This window comes from Ambystoma mexicanum, chromosome 6q (assembly GCF_040938575.1).
Source record: "Ambystoma mexicanum isolate Mex_15411 chromosome 6q, UKY_AmexF1_1, whole genome shotgun sequence".
In the NCBI taxonomy this organism is placed as follows: Eukaryota; Metazoa; Chordata; class Amphibia; order Caudata; family Ambystomatidae; genus Ambystoma; species Ambystoma mexicanum.
The window spans coordinates 1,264,838,092-1,264,859,069 of NC_090937.1; the positions used below are offsets into that span (position 1 = coordinate 1,264,838,092).

At 44.2% G+C, this 20,978-nt stretch overlaps 1 protein-coding gene across 4 annotated transcripts in view; it reads left to right on the top strand.

Moving 5' to 3' along the window:
• The window catches only part of CCDC149 (coiled-coil domain containing 149), a 647,083-nt gene that overhangs the window by 349,342 nt on the left and 276,763 nt on the right, over positions 1 to 20,978 (top strand). For all 4 annotated transcript variants that reach the window (XM_069631872.1, XM_069631871.1, XM_069631874.1 and 1 more), the window contains exon 8: positions 17,709 to 17,793. In XM_069631872.1, the coding sequence (XP_069487973.1) occupies positions 17,709 to 17,793 (85 nt within the window). The remainder of the gene's footprint in view (positions 1 to 17,708; positions 17,794 to 20,978) is intronic.

Below are 20,978 nucleotides of genomic sequence, written 5' to 3' on the forward strand. Positions count from 1 at the left end.
AGGCGGCTGGTGTTTTCGGCAAATATTTTGGCCATGGAGGCAGTGTTCTCCATGATGACCTGCTTAGAGACGCGAAGTTCTCCCGTCACTCCTGTCTAGCCAGTGTATTGTCCTCGACAAACTGCTGCACAAGGGCAATCAGCTGTTCTGACCGCTGCGGCACTGCGGGTGCTCCTGTGGAGGTTGATGGTCCCTGGCTGTCCTGCTCTTCCTGCGCAGCCTCAATGCTCAGCAATATGGGACTGAAGTGCCCTTCCATCTGCTCCTGCCCAGACCGCTCCGGGGGGGGGAGGGGTCGGTGGCGTGGTCAGTTTCGAGGGATTATATTTGGGGGGATGCCGGTGGACTGGGCGTGCGAACCACTTCAGATGCATCATCCTCAACGGGCACCCAAATGTCATCCTGTGGGTCCTCCACAGCCTGGGGTGCTGTGTCTGCCGCCTCCCCAGCCAAACTGGACTCCTCAGACGGTGGTGCCTTGCCTGATTCCTCAGGATGGCCAATGGGTGGTGGTGGTGCCTCGGCCCTTGGCGGCACTGGTGTACTGCCAACCTGGGATGTCTTGCCTGGTGGTGCACTGCTGCCCCTGGGTTGTCCCTTCGAGGTCGAAGGGCGGTTAGCACCATCCCGGGACCTCTTCCGGGATGTGGTCTTTGCGGGGGTTGCGTCCTGCCCATCACTGTCATGGTCAGAGCCTGTGGGGGTCGAAGAGAGGGACGGCATGAGTGATGTTTTGATAGGCATCATACATACATTTGGACAATTGATCATCCACACAATTTAGGGTAATGGGCATTTGAGTATGGATGAGCACGTTTTTTGATACATGGGTCCGTTATGGAGGCATACGTCGGCGTCACTCATGTTGGCCAAGAGCTATGCTATCTCACATGCATTTTTGTTGGGGCCTGCATGCTGTGTGCCTCATGGCATTTACATCTTTGTGTGGTATGTGTCAGGTACGGCATTGCCTTGCTGCAGGCATCTGCATGTGTCTGTGATGCGTCCGCTGGGAGTGTGTGTGTTGCACCATGGCTGGCTCTTTGGACTGACATATTGGTTGACTTTCATCAGACTCGGCATTAGAGTGTTTTCTTAGGACACTCACCTCCATCGGCCGATGTTGTGGCGCCAGACTCCATCTCGCCAACACCTTCTATCCCCTCCATTCCGATCATGCTGGCGCAGATGTCCTCGCATGGGGTCAGCTTGTTGGGTGAGCTGGGTCCTCCTCCTGTTCCCATTGCCTGGCTCCTGTTGACTGAGAGAATGTTTCTCACTCTGAGTCGGAAGTCGTCCCCGCGCTTACAGCAGTCTTTGGTGGTTCGTGGGGTGTTTCCCACAGCACTGACTTTCTGTGCCACAAGTGCCCAGATCTCCTTTTTTTTAGTATGGCCTCCCTCTTCATGCTCTTTGCAAAGACAATACCAGCATGCTCCTGCAGTGTCCTGGCCAGCATCTCCATCTCATCCTCGTTAAATCTCTCCTTGCGCAGGTGGGCAGCTCCCTTCTTAAGGCCCTTGGGCATAGTGGTGTGTATGTACAATGTTTTCTGAACAACAGCAGAGTCCAACAGGTCCTGTGTGGTGAGGATGGCAATGGATTGTGTTTTTAAAGATGGCCGCCGTGCTCCTTCCTGTTCCTGTGCGATGACGCTCCTTCCGGTTTCGCTTATTTACGGTGACCATTAATTACAGTCACTGCTATTAGCGGTCACCGCTATTGCCGCTTTTGTTCATGACGGTAGTGCTATCTGCGCTATGCATGATGCCGCTAAGGGCATATTTCGTGCCTTTAACGGCATGGCGGTAATGCCCTTACTGGTATGGCGCAAAGCTTGTGCCCGCGAATCGTAATAATCCTCTATTAGCGGACTAATGACTGTACAGACGCGCTATTTGCGCCATGCCGGTAAGGACCGTTACTTACCTCCAAACTCGGAATAACCCCCATAGTCTTTAAACACATATCTTGTATAGTATATTCAGTCGAACTCTTCTCCTATGGTCAACATGGAGAGTAAGGATCAATTTGACATCTATTTAAAGCAAAAAAGCAAAAAACCAAAAAGCAGCGGATACTTTACTCTGATATTATTGTGGCTTCCACCCACTTTTTGACAATCTCTTTCCATATATAGTATGCAGCACTAACATACATAAGAGGGGTAGCCATATAAATACTAGACCAAAACTGATCTGTTGTTATCATTCTTACATCACCTGTTAGATCTTTATAGCTTCTGTAGTATACCTCTGATAGCTTATCACAATTTGTTAGCAAATGACTAATCGTTTCCACCGCATCATGGCACAGTCTACAGGCTCTTTTCTCTCTAGGTATACCTGTCCAGCTTCCCACATACTCAAGGCAGGGCAAAAGGTTGAATCTCAATAACAAAATAAATCTAGACAATTCCCCATTATCTACCTTAATAAGGTAGCTTCTAGGCTTGGAAACTTCTGTTCTTTGTAGGCAATATTCGGTAAATAGTTTCTTATTACCAGGTAGATCTAGGTTCTTACACATATCCCACTGTGTTGCTTTTCTTCTCAAAATTTTAAATAAATATCCTGTTTCAACAACCTCTGAAGGTAGGTTTGTTTAAATTGATTTTGTTTAGGAAACTCATCAAGGACTTCAATAGGTCTTTCAAAAAAATAATTATTATTATCTAACTTTGATATACAGATTCCAACCAGTTTCAACAGGCTATCTTCCTTCTGAGACAAGGTCTTTACAGCAATTCATTTTCCATAATGTGATGAGAGAAATAAGCCCAGTTTGCATCTAATAGCTGCTATGGGGGTAGATTTGGGCAATCGCAATGCGGGTCTCCATAATTTCCTTTCGATTTTATCTGGATCCACCAAGAATCTAGATGTTAGTGATTCCAAAGCATATAGAGCGCCCGAGACAATACAGCTCTTATAAATTTCCAGTAGGCCTTCCACCAAATATCCTCCCTTAGAGGCAATGTATGCTCTGATCACATTTCATTTTTTGGAGACTTTATTTTCTTTCATCTCATGATAGTATTTAAGAGTTGGTTTTTCACAAATTAGCATGCCTAGATACGGATCTACTTCTACTATTTCTATCACTTGGGTGTCAATCTTCCATTGGTATTTCTGCTTCTTACTCTTCCATTTCTTTCTCTGAAGATCATTATTTTAGTTTTCCCAACATTTATATTCAGATTGTTTTCTGCAGTGTACTGTTGTAGAGCATCCAGTGACCTCTGAAGGCCAATCAGGGTCTTATCCATCAACACAGTATCGTCTGCATAAGACAGCCAACTAACGTGGCACCCTCTGTTCTTTGGTGGGACATTTTTTATATTATCAAATCTAACCCCCATATCTGCTACATATAAATTATATAGCACAGGAGAGGTGACACACCCTTGTTTCAATCCCAAATTAGTAAGTCTGGGTAGAGATCTAGTCTTTCCTTTATTGAAACAAATAGTAACGGTTGTCTCTCTATATATCTCCCTCAAGAGATGCAGTACTAGTGGGTTCATTTTCCAACATGCTAACTTACTCCATAGCTTGTCCCTAAAAACGCAATCAAATGCTCTGGAAAAGTCTATGAAACAAGCATAGAGTCTTTATTTTTCCATGTCTCCCCAATTACACAATTAAGAGCTATCATATTACATAGGGTACCTAAACCTACGGTAAATCCTGTCTGGAAGGGTGAGAGAAGTCTATTGTCTTTAATCCATCTATTAATGATAATAAGTAAGAGTGAGCAAAAAATCTTACAACTGGAGTCAGCCATAGCGAGTAATCAGTAATTATTTGGACAATTTCTATTGCCTTTTTTATAAATAGGAATGAATAGCCCTTCTTTCCAACTCTCAGGAATGTTTCCACTTTTCCAGATTTGTGGATATAATTCTAACAATATCTCGGCCCATTTCAGTGGATTACGCTTAATAACAATGTTTGCAAGTTTGTCCGGGCCAGCAGCCCTTGACGCTTTCATCTTATTTATAATTTCTAGAATGTTATTTAGACCAAAGGGAAAGATCCTGTCCTCTCCAACCACCCCTAGTTCCTGTCTAACATCAGGCAGATTTTCTACAAAGTAATTTTTGATAATATACTCCTTCCATGTGTCTAAAGAAATAGTATTAACATCGGAATCAGTTTCCTCAGTGAGATACTGCCTGTACAGATACCAACATTTTTTTTAATCATGGGTTCGACACAGACACGGGGTCATTCTCCAATTTGCATTTTGTATAAAGCTCTTATGCGCCCTAAGCCAATTTTTATATTTAGTTCATACGTTTCTAATGGCTGATATTTTCTCTATATTGTGGATGTACAAGTCTATTTTAATTTTATTTATATCCGCCTTTAGCAGCATTTTCGTTTCTTGGATCAGACAATCGTAAAGGTTTTTATGTCTCTTTAATGTATTACCTTTTATTTGGGTCAAAATGTTTCGGTTATTTGTCCTCATCAGCATGGTCAAAAGATACCCAATCATCTTTAATCCATTTAAAGCTATCTCCTGTCCTTCTATAGGTAAGATGTCAAACATCTCATCAAATTTAGTTAGATTATTTTCCGTCCAACATAACCGATTTGCTGTACCATTACATTGAACATTCAAACTTTCTCCATCACAATCCTCTCTTACCACATGTCCATCAAAAATACATTTTAAAAGACTGTGGTCACTATGTAGTGTTGGGAAATGCTCAGACCTTTTCATTATGCTTGCAAGACTATGATCAATAAACATATAATCAAGTCTATAGCTCACAGTTATTAGAGGGTTCTAAAAAAAACTTAAATCCCAATTCTGAAATAAATTCAACCAAGCAATACCTTTTCTGATTTGTACAGAGTTTTTTTGTTCCAACACCCAAATTCCATACAATTGTGGGAGGTGTAGTCTCATAATTACCACATTTGCCTGCCCATTCTGCCATTTTTACTAAGGCCTCATCGCAATAACAATTCAGGTCTCCCACTAGCATGACATACGCATTAGGTGATTCCACTAGCAAACCATCAATAGTGCCTCTAATGATCTTTTCCATTTCCTCAAAGTCATTCCCTCCCGGCCTACAGTAAACATTAAGAAGTATGTTTATGTTTATGTTTATTATTTCTATTGCGCACCAGGTACCCAAGGGCTTAAGGGCGCATACAAACAAAAAGCACACAATACAAACAACTCTTGGAACAGGAACAAGACTGAGCAAAGGGAAATATATCGTAAACATTTTACAAAAACAAGCAACAGAAAAACATAACATAGAGAACCGGCTAAAACCGCATAAATGATCAAATAACCAAGTTACAACCAGTGGATCACCTAGGCATATATTTACATAGTCTTAGGAAGGCAGGTAGGGAGCTGGACCCACACCCCACCAAGACACAATCTTTATTGTCATCTGTATTCCAGTCTCTCAAGTCCAACCTAGGGAGGATTTTAAGATCTGATAGCCTGACTACACCCGGCCCTGTTCTTTGTCTGAGCCAGGCTAAGACTTTAAGAAGTGAGGCTTCTTTGGGTTCATGCCCCTCGACCTTGCTAATATTGGTGATGATCAAGTTTCTCGGGTCTGAAACAAAAACCTGAAAGTTCGTATCTTCTATCCTAGGCATCCGGCATTTTCTAATACGCAGGTTCTGGGAGGAGCCCATAATCGGAGGAGCATTCGGTTGATTGTGGGCTTCTTGACCCAATTTCTTTGCCACTGCTGAAAAAGCAGCAGCTGGTTCCACAAGCGGAGAGACGATGAGGGACTTTGTAGTAGCGCTACTTTTATTAATCGGAGCACTGAGTGGTGTCTGAACTACCGTAACACATTGGTCCGATTGCGAGGCCTTATCTAATAGCTTTTTTTGAGGATTGAATTGACAGGCCTTATCCAGTTTATATGTCCCAGTTCCAGCATGTAGGAAAAAATAATCATTAGTTTGTGAAGCCATGTTCTTGCTCAAAGAGCTTGGACCCCCCACAAGTTTACTAAGAGAGTTCACTAGGAGTCCCAAATCGAAGGGGCTAGTACATAGCAGCAGCTCTTTGGCGATACTGGCCATGAAGTCAGGCCAATGATCGAGAATAGATTGTTCAAGAGATAGGGAGGGTGCAGGGCCAGCCTGCTCCAATTCCATATCAAACTGATTAGTGGGACTTTACGTACTACAGATAGGGGAAGAAAGGAGCTACTCCTGGCTCCTTAGGATTGGATGATGGAAGTCCCCCTGATATATGCGTGATTAAGAGGCGATGTTCCTTCCACAGATGTGAAAACACCAGCAGCGTGAGTGGCCCACAGGGGCCTGAGTAACAAACCCAGCATATCTCTCTCACCGGCCGCCGGGTCGCATCCAACGCTGGAGCGTGTCTGCCCGATCCGCAAGCCAGGCACACGACCGCCAGGCATCCGCACCGATCTTGACCCCCGGACACCGACTCTCGGTGGTGGGAGCTCCTGGTTCACCCAACCACAGTCGCATCCTCCTCGCGGGCCGCGGGGGAGCCACGCAAAACAGGAGCTGAACGCGAACGCTGAGCCGCGCCGGTTAGAGTAAGGGACCTGGAAATCCACAATACACATCAAGCCGCACGGCAGTGCCGCCGCTTCCGACGTATCTGCAGGGTTGTAGCTCTGCAATGGCCAGCATGGAGGTTCCCTTGAGGCTCATGTACTGTAACAGGTCTTTAGCAGAGAAAATATTTTCTATAATAACACTCAATACCAAGCTTGAAACATCACGTTTTTCATATTTTCTGATGTTAAAGAGAGATTTTGCACCAATACAGAGGCCCCCCCATGGGTCTACCCTTGTCTCCAGCTGGTTTCATCAAGATGTTTTAGCCATCCATAACTATGGTTCCCATGACCCACATCTCTTGCAGCAGAAATATTTTGCTGTTTTTGAATAATTGTGTACTTTCCTGCTGAATCTGAAACCTCTACTATTCCACAATGTTATAGTAATTGTGGATTCCTCATCTCAGTTTTCTAATCTATAGTTCTCATCAGGTGTCCATATCGCTGATTTAATTTGTCTTTCAGGACCTACATTTAATGTGGTGTCAACACCTAACGATCTATTACTTTTATTACTAAAATCCTCTAGGTTATGGCACATGATGATTTCAAAATCATTATTCCAAATCTCCCCCGAGTGTTTTCTAAGGAGTTCAACAATTCAAGCTGTGCCAAATTGCACAATCGTCCAATTGTTCCAACTCCCAACCTCAGCTAGTATAACTCTTTCAATAGCAGAGGATTTGATACAATGTAACTGTGGCACTTTGCCTAAGCGTTCCGGTACCCATTGTCTATTAAGAAAAGGACTGTCTTCTCTAGGAGTTCTTTTCCATAATTTGTATACGTGTTCCTCTATTTCTTGCCAATAAGTGTTTATCCACATTCACTTCCGGGATACATAACTCATTATCCCTGCTATTTTTACTCATGGCCAATCTTTACATTTCCATATTTTAAATATCCCTGTCCCTAGATTTAAGGTAACACCTTTCAGGGTTCACCAGGATATCCAAGAATCTTACAGTTAGCTCTCCTTTTTCTTCAGAGTTATTTTTATCAGCCGGTACACTTTTATCCTCGATGTCAATGATGTCCTCATTAAGTTGAGGTACTATAACCTGTGGGAGGTTTACTGTTGTCTATCAACCAATTTGACATAACTTTTTCCTTTGGTTTAGTTTTATTTACAACACTAACTTTCTCTAAATTATTTTCATTTAATTCTAATCTGTTTGCAATTTCAATGCATTCTATATCCTTAGGTGTGGTTTCTGCCAAAGCCAAGCTGTTCTTTTTAGTATTATCTTTCTTTTTGGCTTTGCCTGATTAACCTTTGTTTTTAGAACCTTTTTTATAATTTCTTTTGCAATGTAATCTGCATTTATGGCCTTGAGATTGTCCTGAGGGTTCCTCGTTATCTATTTCGGCCATTTTATCAATTTCTAATGCTATCTCTTTAACAGCAATGACTGTTTTATCTGCTTCATTACAACTCAATTCTACAACTACTTCATTTGCCAAAATACATAGCTCACTCAACTCTCCCCTTTGTTCAGTAATGGAGCCATTTTCATCAGCTAAATTCTTAACTTTTTGCCATTCCATGGGTATCACATTAGTCAGATCTTTCATATTTTCATTTACCAGAATTACAAGATCTTTCACTATTGGTTGCTCATTTATAAACTTGGTGCAAATACCCAACAATAGGTCTACTGTGATGAGAAATTCAATTTTTCATCACAACTCTAACATGTTCTCATCAGCTATCTCAGAATAATTCCAAGACGATTTTATATCATCTCCAGCCTATATAGAGTTATCATCTTGAACCAGCTTTTCCAAATCTGGTGTTATAGATATATTTGTGCCAATAATGTTATTCATACTATTGGTTACTTCAGCACTTTTCTCAAGCTGTAGTGAAATTGAGCCTGTTGGAAGACACATAGAATGGCGTTGGAAGTCATGGCAAAGATTTAATAGAGAGTTGTTATCGATCATAGAACTATTTCCGGGCGTAGGTGTAATGTTTTCTTTGTAAAAATCTTTGACCAGATCTATTTTTGTCAAAAATTCTGATATTTTAGGCTGCTCCAGAGTAGTATTATCCTTTTTACTCCTGGTATCTTTCAAAACTGGAGTATTGGCCTTAGGAATAATAGTAGTAGAATTATTTTTAATGCCCTTCTTCTTTCCATTTTTATTTCATCTCAGTTTGGGAGCCATTTCCTAATAATGAAAATGGTGACCAAAAACCAAGATCAGGTATTCAAAGAAAGATGGTTTTAATAATTCAGAGTATGAAGAAAAAGGCACAATAGGTCTACTGTCCTATGAGAGAAACTAGCTTACTTGTGAGCCTTATAATATCTGAAATAATTAAAGGCCACCTATCTAAAAATTATCACACAAAAATAAACAATAAAAAAGAGAGACCAATAATTATTTATAAATATAATAAAATCACAATAAATAAAAAGTGGATGTATTTAACATCTTAAAAATGTATATATTAATTTCAATATTCCATATGTTATGGAAATTATAAAAAGAATGCATGATCTCTATCTATAATAGATCTTTATATATAATACTATTAAACACGTGTTCCAGGATGAACTGTTCAAAGACACAATACTGTTAGGATAAGACCGCACAACCACTATCAGTCAAATATAAAATACTCCAATATGGGAAAAAGCCACAACAGTGTCTCAAGCAGTTAATAATCAAAATTTAAAAATCACGAAATAGAAAAGACAAATCCGGGGTGAGAGGGTACCTCGCAATACCCCACCGTTACATAGATCTAAAAAAGATTTTGTATGCAAAAAGCTAGTTGCATAGATGAGTTGGGGTACACCTTACAACACTCAAACAGCGAGCACTAACAGGCCGAAGAACGCCCGATAGCTCAAGGAGCCAACAGAGTCCGTCCGTCCCCCCCCGCACTGTAGAGTTCCAACAGATGAGTATAGCAGAGTTTTACCGTCACTTTGCATTACCACATAATGGGTGCAGGAGAGATTGATTTTTCTTTACAGATGGAATGTTTCTGCAGCCGTAGTGCCTTTTCTCGCTCAGCCCAGAACTCATGTAATCAATTTAAACAACAGCGTTATTCTGGGCTTTCCTTCCAGCGGCCAAGCAACCAGGCAAACAGCACAAACAGCAGTAGTCCCAACGCCCTTCTCACCTCAATGGGCTTAACACGTTAATTACTATTAGAACTTGGAGATCGTTATTGACCTCTTCTCAGCCAATCCAAATGTGTAGAGTGCAGTCACTAACTATCGATATTGACTGCATTCTGTCTTCAGAAGCAGACAGGGAAACAACAATGCCATTTCCAGGCCATATGTTTTTCAACAAGAGCTTCTTCCTACGAGGACCTTTTTTTTTGGACTGCAAAAATCTATTTAACGCACAAAAGAGAAAGCGAAAACATTGAAAATTCCTTCCACTTTCTAAAAGAAAAAAACATTTACATCTAATGCATGCTCATGTTAAACCTGTTTCTGTTCAACCAAATTGCAAATACAATGCTTTACTTATGAAGACAACCATTTTATTTAAATACTACAAAATAAAACCACATTTCATAGACCTGCAGCGAGGGCCGTACCGGGCGTTATGGGCCCTGAATACTGAGTTAATGAGGTATGAGGGATCATAACGCCCGGTACGGCCCTTGCTGCAGGTCTATAAAACTATTAGAACACCCTCAGTGTTTAATTAAATTAGGAAAAAGAAAGACTAATGAATAAGTTAGAAATACATTTTTATTGGGAAAAGGGTTATAGGGTGTAAATGGTAGTTTTGTAAAGAAAAAGTTTTATTTTAGTTTCTGTCATTGTAGGAAACATACACACAGCGTAGGAGTAGAAAGTGGAAGCTGCTATTCTACACACGTTTTTGGGTTGCAGCTTTTTTTATAGGGTAGTGGGAGGTAATTAGCATTGGGGTGGAGTGTTTGAAAATGGAAAGCAACTGCATGTGTGAGCAGTTTTAAAAAAAAATCTGGCAGAGTAATGCAGGGACAAAGTTAATAGTTTTAAATGTAAATATATAATTAAATTATATACCACGAAAACAAGTGTATACTTAACATTCAGCAGGTGGACACTATGTAATGATAGTTTACTTTGGTTTGTAGATGTTTCTGTTTCCTTGTTTGGAGCGCTTGTATTGCGCTGCTATGGAGAAGAAAAGAAAGTTTTCCTTTACTGACTATGCTCAGACAGCAATGCGGCAGATAGTGTTAACGGAATTTAAAGGAAACCTTTCATTTTGTTAACGTTCATGACGGGTTTTGGCTCCTGTTTCGCGGCCTTCACTCGTGTATGCTCTCACTCAATGAGGACAGGAGCCATGTACAGGTTCAACCTCTCTTTATTCTTTCCAAACTCTAACTGCCCAAACTCCCCTTGTGTCCCTCCCCTTCTGCCCTCTTCCCGCCCTGGCGTGCTCTTCCTTCTTAAAGGAGCTGTGCCTCTTCATTCACCCATAACATCTACCCCGTGCTTAACATGAAAGCTGGTGGTCTATATTTGCTCGTAGAGCCTCGCGGTTCTCCGCTTTATTCTTTGTGGTCTGCCCGGGGACTCTCTGGTTTCACCATCTGTTTCGATCGGAGGGCTTGCACTTTCTTCAGGTTCAAGGTCCTTTGTTGTGGGCTCTGGTGTTTCTGGATCCTCAAGGTACAGCCTTTTGAAGAATGATGCGTTTCGGGTTATCTCGCCTGGTCCTCCCGTAGCTGTTATCATGAACCCTTTTACAGCAGTTATCACTCGGGGCTCTGGGCTGTAGCGTGTGTCTGTGTTGCTTAGTTGTCTTTGTCGAACCAGGACTGTCTGTCCTACCTCGAGCTGCGATTCTTTTGCTTTCATTTTGTTGTCGACCCATTCTTTGGCATGTGCTTTCTTTTCAGTGTCTCGTTCCCTTATGGCTGCATCTTGTTCTGGGTATAGTCTTCCCATTGGGGAATACGGGTCCGAGGTTTGTATTTTATCATTAGTTCAGCCGGTGTTTGTCCTGTCGCATCGTGCAGGGTATTCCGATAGCTCCTAAGTATTCGGCAGATTGCTTGTGGACGTGGCATTTGATCTGCAAGGGCCTTCTGTCGTGTTAGTTTTATGGTAGCCATGAAGCGCTCCACCATTACATTGGCCTGGGGCCAGAGCGGCGTGATTGTTTGGTGGTGGAAGCCGAGGTGGTCTGCCAGTTTTGTGAATTTGCGTCCCTGAAATGTAGGTTCATTGTCTGTCTTTACGATTGCTGGAAGGCCCCATTCGCTGAATAGTTCATCTTTGATGTGTGCTGCCTCGTAGAACGATGTCGATGGTGCCTGCTTGACGAATGGGAATCGTGAATATGCGTCGATCGCCATGAGCAGGTATCCTCCTTCCTCTAGAGGTCCATAAAAGTCTATTGCAACCCTTTGCCAGGGTCTTTCCGGTAGCGGTATTGTCTGCATCAGGTTTGGGTCTGTCCTTTTTGCTGCTTGTTGGCAGGGTCCGCAGTGAGCTAGGATGTCTTCCACTATGATGTCCATATAAGGGAACCATATGTGGTTTCTTAGAATTTTCTTAGTGTTCTCGATTCCCGTATGCCCTTCCTGGACTATTATTACTAATGTTTTCCGGAGATCTTTTGGAACCACCAGTTGGTTGCCTCGTAGTAGTATGTCTTGGTCTGTGGCTACTAGTTATGAGTGTATCTTGGCTATGCGGCTTAGGTCTTTCTTGTCCTTCCCCTCCATTGCCTCTCCCGTGCATGTTTTTCCATTTGTTCGTGCAGGAGAGGTGTAGGGCAGCTGCGATGGTGGGGTCGGCCCTGCTTCTGGCTGCGAATACCTCTATTGAGATGGTAAGAGGCATGGCATTGGTGGAGAGGTACGCAATGTATTCTTCCGCTTCACAGACTAGTGAGCCGTCGTTGTCCGCTGTTGGGTGTCTTGACAAGTAGTCAGCTGGGTTGGCATCTCCCCCTGGTTTGTGTATTAAGGTGTAGTTGTATTCCTGGAGTCTTATGCCTCATCATTCTATTCGGGGGCGGGGGGCATTTTCGTTTTAGAGTTCCCGAATAGGGACAGTAAGACCTGGTGGTCTGTGACCAATGTGAATCTTCGACCAATTACGAAGTGGTGGAACTTTTCACAGGCCCACACAGCTGCTAGGCTCTCTCGTTCTGCCTGTGAGTAGGCCTTTTCGGTTCGGGATAGGGCTGTGCTGGCGTAGGCTGCTACTGCCTGTTGAGTTCTGCCTCCAGGGCTGGTTTGGGCCAGATTTGGCACCGAGGCCTACTGGGCTGGCATCAACTGTGATGATGGTGTCCTATTCGGGGTGGAAGTAGGCTAGTTGACGGTGGTTTGCTAGGCTTTCTTTGATGGTCTGGAAGGCTGTCTGGCACCGTGAGTCCCAGTTGAAAGGGGTGTCCTTCTTGAGGAGAGTCCGAAGCGGGTCAGTGGTGGTGGCATAATTTTGGAGGTACTGTGCGCAATATCAATAGTTCTGCTGTGGTTGTGGGGGCGTGAAGGTCACTGATGGCTTTTATTTTGTCAGGGTCGGCTGTGATGGCTCTATCGGAGAATATGTGTCTGAAGAATCTAAGGCTGGTTTTGTTGATGTCACATTTGGGGCCATTGAGTGTTAGGTTGGCATCTTGTAGAATCTTGCATACTGCGAGGAGTGCCCTGTCCTGTTGTTCTTGGGTTTTCCCAAAGGGATGTCGTCGCTGTAATTTAAGGCATTGACTTCCGATGATATCAGTCGTCTGATAGTTTCTTGAAAGATCTCAGCGGCTGAGGATATGCTGAAGTTAAGTCGTTTATATCTGAATTGCCCCACGTGTGTGGCAAAGGTGGTAATTGGTCGAGAGGCTGGATCTATGATGAACTGGTGGTAACCTTGGTTAAGGTCTAATTTGGAGAAGTTTGTTGCTTGATTTAGTCTGACAAGCATGTCTTCTAGGCTTGGTCCGGGATGTCTTTCCCTTTGGATGGCGCATTGGGAATGCGCATGTCGACGCATATGCGCAGTCGTCCGTTGTCTTTGGGGACGATTACGATGGGGGATACCCAGGGTGTGGGTCCTTCGGCTTGCTCAATGATGTCGTTCTGAAGTAAGAGTTGTAGTTCTTTGGACACTTGTGCTTGGAGGTGGAACCCCACTTTGCGGGGGTGTTGTGGTACCAATGTTACTGTGGGGTCAATGTGTAATTTGATGACAGTTTTTGAGCATTCCTACTCCTTTAAATAGTTTGGGGAAGCGGGTTTTGAGGGTGTCTTTGTCGATGGGCCAACAGGTTACTGCCAGGACAACTTGCCAGTCCGATGGGTAGCCTTTTATTATTTCTGTTGGTTCGTATTGTAGGTCTATGAGTGCCATGGCTCTGGCTGTCCTGTAGCCGAGGAGGCAACACACCACTGAGGGGCTCTGGATGACATGTATTGTCGTTGGTACGGTGAGGCCTCTGTGGGTCAGGTCACAGAGGAATTGGCCTTTGGATATCAGGGGTAGTGCTGCTCCCCACTGGAAGATTTGTGTTTTCTACTGGCATAGAAGGTCAAGATCCGCTATTGTGTGGTGAAGTTCTTCGTTCATCACGTTGACAGTAGCCCGGTGTTGACAACAAATTGGTTCCGGGTGTTCCCCATTCGTACCGTCACTCTGGAAGCAGGCGTCTTGTCGGTATTTATGCTGGGGAGTCTGACATATTCTCTGTCATAGCTGTCTTGCAGGTATAGGGGGTATTGGTCTTCTGCGGTTAGTGTCCTTGGCGGTGAGTTGTTGTATGGGTCATAGTCTGGTGCAGTAAAGGTCATGCTACTTTCTTGTTCCTGGGTTGTTGCGTGTCCCCTGGTGTAGGCCTCGTCCAGGGTGGTCTTTCGAGTTTGGTCATAGTGTTGGTAGACATACAGTTCATGTGGTTTCCTGTCAGGCTCGATTTGTAGACCTTCTAGGGCTCTTACGGTGTTCGGGCGTTGATGGGCCATTGTGGGATATGTCATTCCTCTCTCAGCTGGCCGCCGGTCGTGTTGTTCTCTTTGTGGTTCCGGGTGTCGGCTGGGATTTTGTGGATTTTGTTGGCGGCCAGATCCCGTTTCAGGGAGTTGTTCTTTGCACATGGCTTGGAAGTGGTTTTCTTGGCCACAGCACATGCACCTTTGGCCAATTGCAAGGCATGGTCCTCTGTGGGGGTATTCAAACCTGCATCGGTAGCATTGCCTGTCACTTTGAGGTCGTTGTTGGGAGCTTCTAAAGGGCTGCCGATTCTGTGGACTTTGGTACCTGGTGTACGGTGTCATGGCCGCGATGATGTCCCCCTTTTTTGGATTTTCACTGGCCGCGGCTTGGACTTCTATCCGTTCATATATTCTTGCTCGGTCATGGATTTCTTTGAGGGATAGAGGTTTTTTCAGGAGGTGCTTTCTGAACATTGATGGTATGCACCCTTTGATTATTCGCAGTCTAATTGCTTCGTCATCGTTGAAGTTGGCAAAATCACATTTCAGAATGTTCCTCTGAAGGCAGATGATGAATTCGCCTATGGATTCATGAGCTAGCTGGGTGCATTGGTTAAAGGCATAGCTTTCATAGTGTCTGTTGGGTGTTACTACCAGCTTTCTATTGATGGCTTCCAGAAGGTGCTGATATGTGTCTCATTCTTGCGGTAGATTTGTTCGTATTATGTTTTTGATTTCTTTTCCTGCCACATTCGTGAAGATGCTCATTTTGTTGGGAGGATCCTGTGTTCCGATGGCACCTACGAAGTCTTCGAATTCCTCAACCCATTCTTCCCACCTTTGTCCCTGATCGTGGTGCGGATTGAGGGTAAATGGGTTGGGTTGTCTCATGAGGCTGGCGTCAGATGCGGGACAAGCATTGGCAGTTGGGAGTGCCCCAGCGTCAGCGGCCACCTGTGCCTGATCGGTCATGGTAATTCAGTTCGAGGTGATGTGGCGTGGTGATCTTGTGCCAACATCGTTGGTTGTGGGCGCGGTGTATTGCTGGGTGTGGCAAGGCCTGTAACTAGCCCTTCGGTCTGTCGGGGCTGGTAGCAGTATTCAAATGGGGGCCGCAGTCAGATTGGTCCCTTTTTGTGGGTGCTCCTGCCTGCGTTCTGTTCTTTGTTTAGTATCCAGCGTTGGCGCATGCTCCTTTTATTTCCTTTGTTTGTTCCCTGTGTGACAAGCCTGGGTGGCTGCTGTTGCAGGTTGACGGGTTTCTGTGTTTGCCACGTGGGATTTTGGGGTTATTGGCCACGTGCTGCTGGGCCTGGATGGCAGTCTATTATGCCAAATGGGCCTTTTGTTGGTCCCAGAGGTTGGCCTTCTATGTCGTGTGATGGGAAGGCTGGTGCGCACTGATCTGGGGCCTTCAGGGTGACCTGCCGCACGGTTGGGGCGAGTTTCTTACTGGCACTCAGTTTCCTTATCGGGCTACATCCGGGCCTCTGACGACTTCACTGCTGGTGCGTAGGTGTGCGTACTTTCGGGCCCCCTCCTCCTCCACACTGTTCTGAGTACTTGGCAGGTATCGTAGCTCCCGTCTCTCGTGGCGCAGCTTCTTCGTTTCTGATGGGTCTGTATTCACTCCAGCAGCCCCTCTCTGCTGCGGTATGGCTATCCGCTCCACTGCTGCTGGGTGTTCTGCCCGTCCTGTCCTGTCTTGCTGCTGCTGGCTGTTCTGCACGTCCTGCGGCACGCCGCGGATGCGGCGGCTTCTTTCCTTCGTTGCTGGGCTCTTCCGCCCACCCTGCGGCATGCCGTGGATGCGGCGGCCCTTCTGTTGTCCTGCTGGGCTTTCACGCCCGACCTGCAGCATGTTGTGGATGCGGCTTCGTCGCCAGTTGTTGGCTTCTGTTTCACGGCCTTCACTTGTGCATGCTCTCACTCAATGAGGACTGGAGCCATGTACAGGTTCAACCTCTCTTTATTCTTTCCAAACTCTAACTGCCCGAACTCCCCTTGTGTCCCTCCCCTTCCGCCCTCTTCCCTCCCTGGCGTGCTCTTCCTTCTTAAAGGAGCCGCACCTCTTCATTCAACCATAACAACGGGGCTGAGCTATGTTTTGTCTGCTCACCCAGCAATGTGGCACATACATTATTAGCTTAAGCATTAAGCTTTCATTTCCTTACCTTCCATGAGGGTGCCACGTCAGTCACGCTCGCACTGATGAAAACTAAACTATTTTCGGAGTTAACTTTTCCTTGGCAACACTGCAACCCAAACTTTCACTGTTTAAGTTCCGAAATGGGACGCAGCTTCATGAAGAGAAACACTTTCATATAATGCAAGGCAGTACTTCTTTTTTAATGTGCGGCGGTAACCAAAATCAATTAAATTCTGGGTTATATTCAATCTGCAGGCTATACCAGTTCGTATAGCCCGCAGATTGACCAATCAGGATTGTGGAAACGCCACTAGGGTGTTCTAATTTCACATAGATCCTTTAACGGTACTCAGTTAACATTCTTGTAGGGAGGCTTTGCATGTTATCTCCTCACTTTGGAGATCTGTGAGAATCCCGTAGTCCCAGGTTCAAATCCCAGCAGGGCTGACTTCTATACATTGAGTACTTTTAAATCTATTTTACAGTGCCTAGAGGAGTAAAGAAAGCAGGCATAAAGGTCTATAGATAATATGTATTATTATTTTTCTCATTATTCGGAATATGGTAGGTGGGGAAATTGCCTCCTGCAAGCATGTGGGTATGTGGTGAGGAGATTCTATATATGAGATTGTGATATGTGGCTATTGCCATCGAAGGTTTTATGCTATGGTGTCCCACGGTTTGTGTAGCACACTTTTTTCTTTGAAAAACAAAGAAAGTGAGGGCCAGCTAAAGCTTAAATATATAGAGATATTGAGGGTATGAGGCCAGGTTTACACAGGAGGGTGGTGCATTCATACTCCCATGACCTCATGGTTTCGTTAAAGCTGTAGGGCAAGATGTACTAAATTGGTGATATACATAATGCATGATTCTGAATATCATAGTTACTGTGGTAAGTAGCTTCTTCTTTCCAATAATTCTCTTAATTGGTTTTAAGAGAGACACACATATGGTTGGTCTTGGTTGATATCTTTAATGAATTACCTGTTACTCGCTGTCTTATTCACTGTACACCTTTTACTTTTGAAAAAAACAATTGTTCTGTTCAATAGAATGCTTTGGAGAGGAGGAAGAATTCCAAGACGAATAGCAGGTCAAGTAGCAGTGCCCTGACAGGAGTGCTGTCAGCCAAGCAAGGTATGTATGTCAGACAGTGCTTCAGTAATGCCTCCTCTTGAGCTGTGTTACAAATTCGTGCCTTGTTGTTATCTTGATAAGCTTCTCTTCAATGTCAGGAGCAAAAATTGTCACTGTTGAGTTTACCTCAGTTGCTAAAATGCTAGCACGTTATATTAATTATGTTCATTTATGTTCTTTGACTTGTTCAGCTATTATTTATTTCAAGTGCTTCGCATGACTCTTCCTTTTATGTAAAGGGACTGATGGTACATGCCATAAGAGAGAAAGTAAAATCAGAGTTTCCTAAACTGGCGCCAAGATCTTGCTCACAGAATCCCATTTAACAGTCTTTCCTCATTTCTTGGTACTTTGGCTGCTGGAATCTTACACACACTGCTGGCATGATAGTTCAGTGAGTTTAGTGCTCCCACAAGACATTTCTGTTAAGCCTCTCAGGTTCAAATACAAGCAGTGCTAATTAGGCCCATCATCTTAAGGTTGATACATTGAATACTATTCCATTGGGTAATACTAGTATTGCAGTTTTTAGAAGCAGGAAAAAATCACCATGAAGCAAGATATAAACATGTAATATGGATGGCATACCCTGAACATCCCTGTCATGCCTATATGTTACTTTGCAATAAACAACTGGTAATACTCCAAGCAACCACTGGATGGCACACTATGAATTCCATGTCATTCTAATTGGATAATTGCTCCAGAAAGACTATTACTATTATGTAGTGTTTGTCTTACGTTATCCAGAGAGAATACTGGGTAACGTTTTTAATTATGTCTGTCCTCTAACTTCAGCAATGTTTCTACCAGCAGAGGCAAATTTTAACTTCCACTGCTTTATGAAACCAAGGACTAACTTAAATTACTGCAGGCCATGCAGATTTCAGAACAAAAATGGTGACACTTACAGGCACTGTGTGTGGAATCTGGGTGATTATCCCACCCACTCATGGCTGTAAATGTTCAACCTTCCCCACTGCCCACCCATTTTTCTATTGATCACTGTGGGCAATGCTGCCTCTAGACACTGTCACCTTTGACCTCAAGAACACACCACCTCCCAAATAAATGAGGTTCGAGGGTCTTCATTTTGATTTCCTGAAGGTCTAGTGATCGTTAACCCCTACTGTCTAAAGTATGTCCAACTTTAGATGATGGCCTACAAGCAAATGACTGATCGATCTATCCTCCCAATCTATTGTTGCTACGTAACAGTTTCGCCAAGATGTGGGGTAGCATTGTGCCTTCCAGACACCCCGATCTTCAACATTCCTGGTCCTTAAGTGCTCTGATCTTCCTCTCCCGATGTCTCTCTGTCACTCTCCGTTGCTCCTCCTACTCTCCTCCCTCCCACTCTACTCGCTGTCTCTCCTCTCTCTGCCTAGTTCTTCCTCTGTCCCTCTAATGTTTTGCTCTCTAAAGTGTACCTCGCCCCTTTGAGCTTACTTTCTATTACTCTTAGTATTTCTCTCCCCTCTCCAACCTACACTTACTCCTCCTTCAACACCACTGCTACTCCCACCTCTTCTACACTACTACTCCCACCTCCTCTGCACTGCTGCTGCTCCTCCTGCAACATTACTGCTACTCCTCCCTCTATACTACCACTCCTCCCACCACTCTATTTCCACTCTTGACTCCACACTACTACTCACTGTTGGGGAGAATTCTCATTCTATGGCTAATTTCCCTTACCTATAGAGTCCGCCAGCAGCTTTGCTGGATTTGAAAGGTTTGTTTATTTCCTGCTAAGAGTGAGACTCTTTTTCCCACTCTTAGGTGTTTTTTGCTATGTGTGTTCTAGGGTATTTTTCGTGTTTAATGTCTATGGGGTTTTTCTCACCCTCATAGGAACCATCTTTATCCACATGTGTTACACAGCACCCTCCGTGCAGTGATACAGGGGTGTCGTAGCGACCCCCAAACATAGACTCCATACCCTGGGACTGACAACTGTCTCCCAGCGCATGTAAAGTCCCCATTGACTTTACTAGTCACTCTTTATGAACAAAACCAGTACAGCCCATCTTACTATGGAGGTACTGGCAAGGGTTAATAGTTTTTCCCTTATGCTCATTTTCGAGAGGGTACCGTACAGTCCCTCTCAAAAGTTTCTGGCTGGTGGCAGTGGTTACTACCGAAAATATTCGACCGCAAATATTTCCCAATGGGATTTTCCCATTGCTCGAGGCTACCACATTTATTGACAGCCTCTAACATACCGCTGGTTTATTTTTATATTAACTTTACTCCGGTAGGTTTTATTTGCCAGAACTTTTATATAAATTCTTTCTCGTGACTTTCTCCAAACTCCTAACCCAGGTCGGGGATCCTTTGTTTGTCCTTTTGGTGGGCTTCTGCCAAGAAGCCCTCCTTTCGGCGCCACTGAGTCTGGGCTGGATCCATTGTGTGGGAGGGGGAGTAGGACCACTGGACAGGGTTGCCTCAGCAACCCATGTCGCACTCTGCCATGATAGGCTGGAGGGTCTCCCGCCAGGATGACCACTCCACTGTGTGAGTGACAGCTAGGCTGTATGAATGGGGATCTTTTTGCATAAAAGCAGGGTCCTGAGGACTGGAAGAGCAAGACGTCACCACTGGAACTAAGAAGCCGAAGAGGAGAGAAGCCAAAGACATCTGCAATGACTGAACTACCGGTGAAGCCCTGCTGCAGCGTCTCCACTTGTCTCCACACGACGATAGAAGATCTTCATCTGCAAGAGCCTTTACCTACCTGTTGGGATGGCCGCCCACATCTTCTAGACATTGTCTTTCACCTCTGCAATCCAACCTTTCAAATCATTTAACAAAGAATTGACTGCAGCTACAAGAATATTTTTGCTGCTGGGCTTTTTGCCCTGTACCACTGACTCTGGCGCAGGCCTCTTGACTCTGGGTGAATCTGTTAATACTGCCCTCTCTAGATTGCTTCTCAACTATAAATGTGTTGGTGCACCTAACTATTATAACCACCTTTTCCTTCCCACTTTTAAAACTTGTGAAGTGGCATTTTGCTCGGTTTTCACCTAAGTATACCACATGCTAAAGTACTGCCTTGCCTAAATTTGTTCACAAACTTATTGGGAAGTGTTGCTAGGGTGCCTAAGAGTATATTCCTGTATAACTTGCCCATTCCCTCCCTTTTGAGAAATTGCTAGAGTGCCATTTGTGTTTGGTTTTCA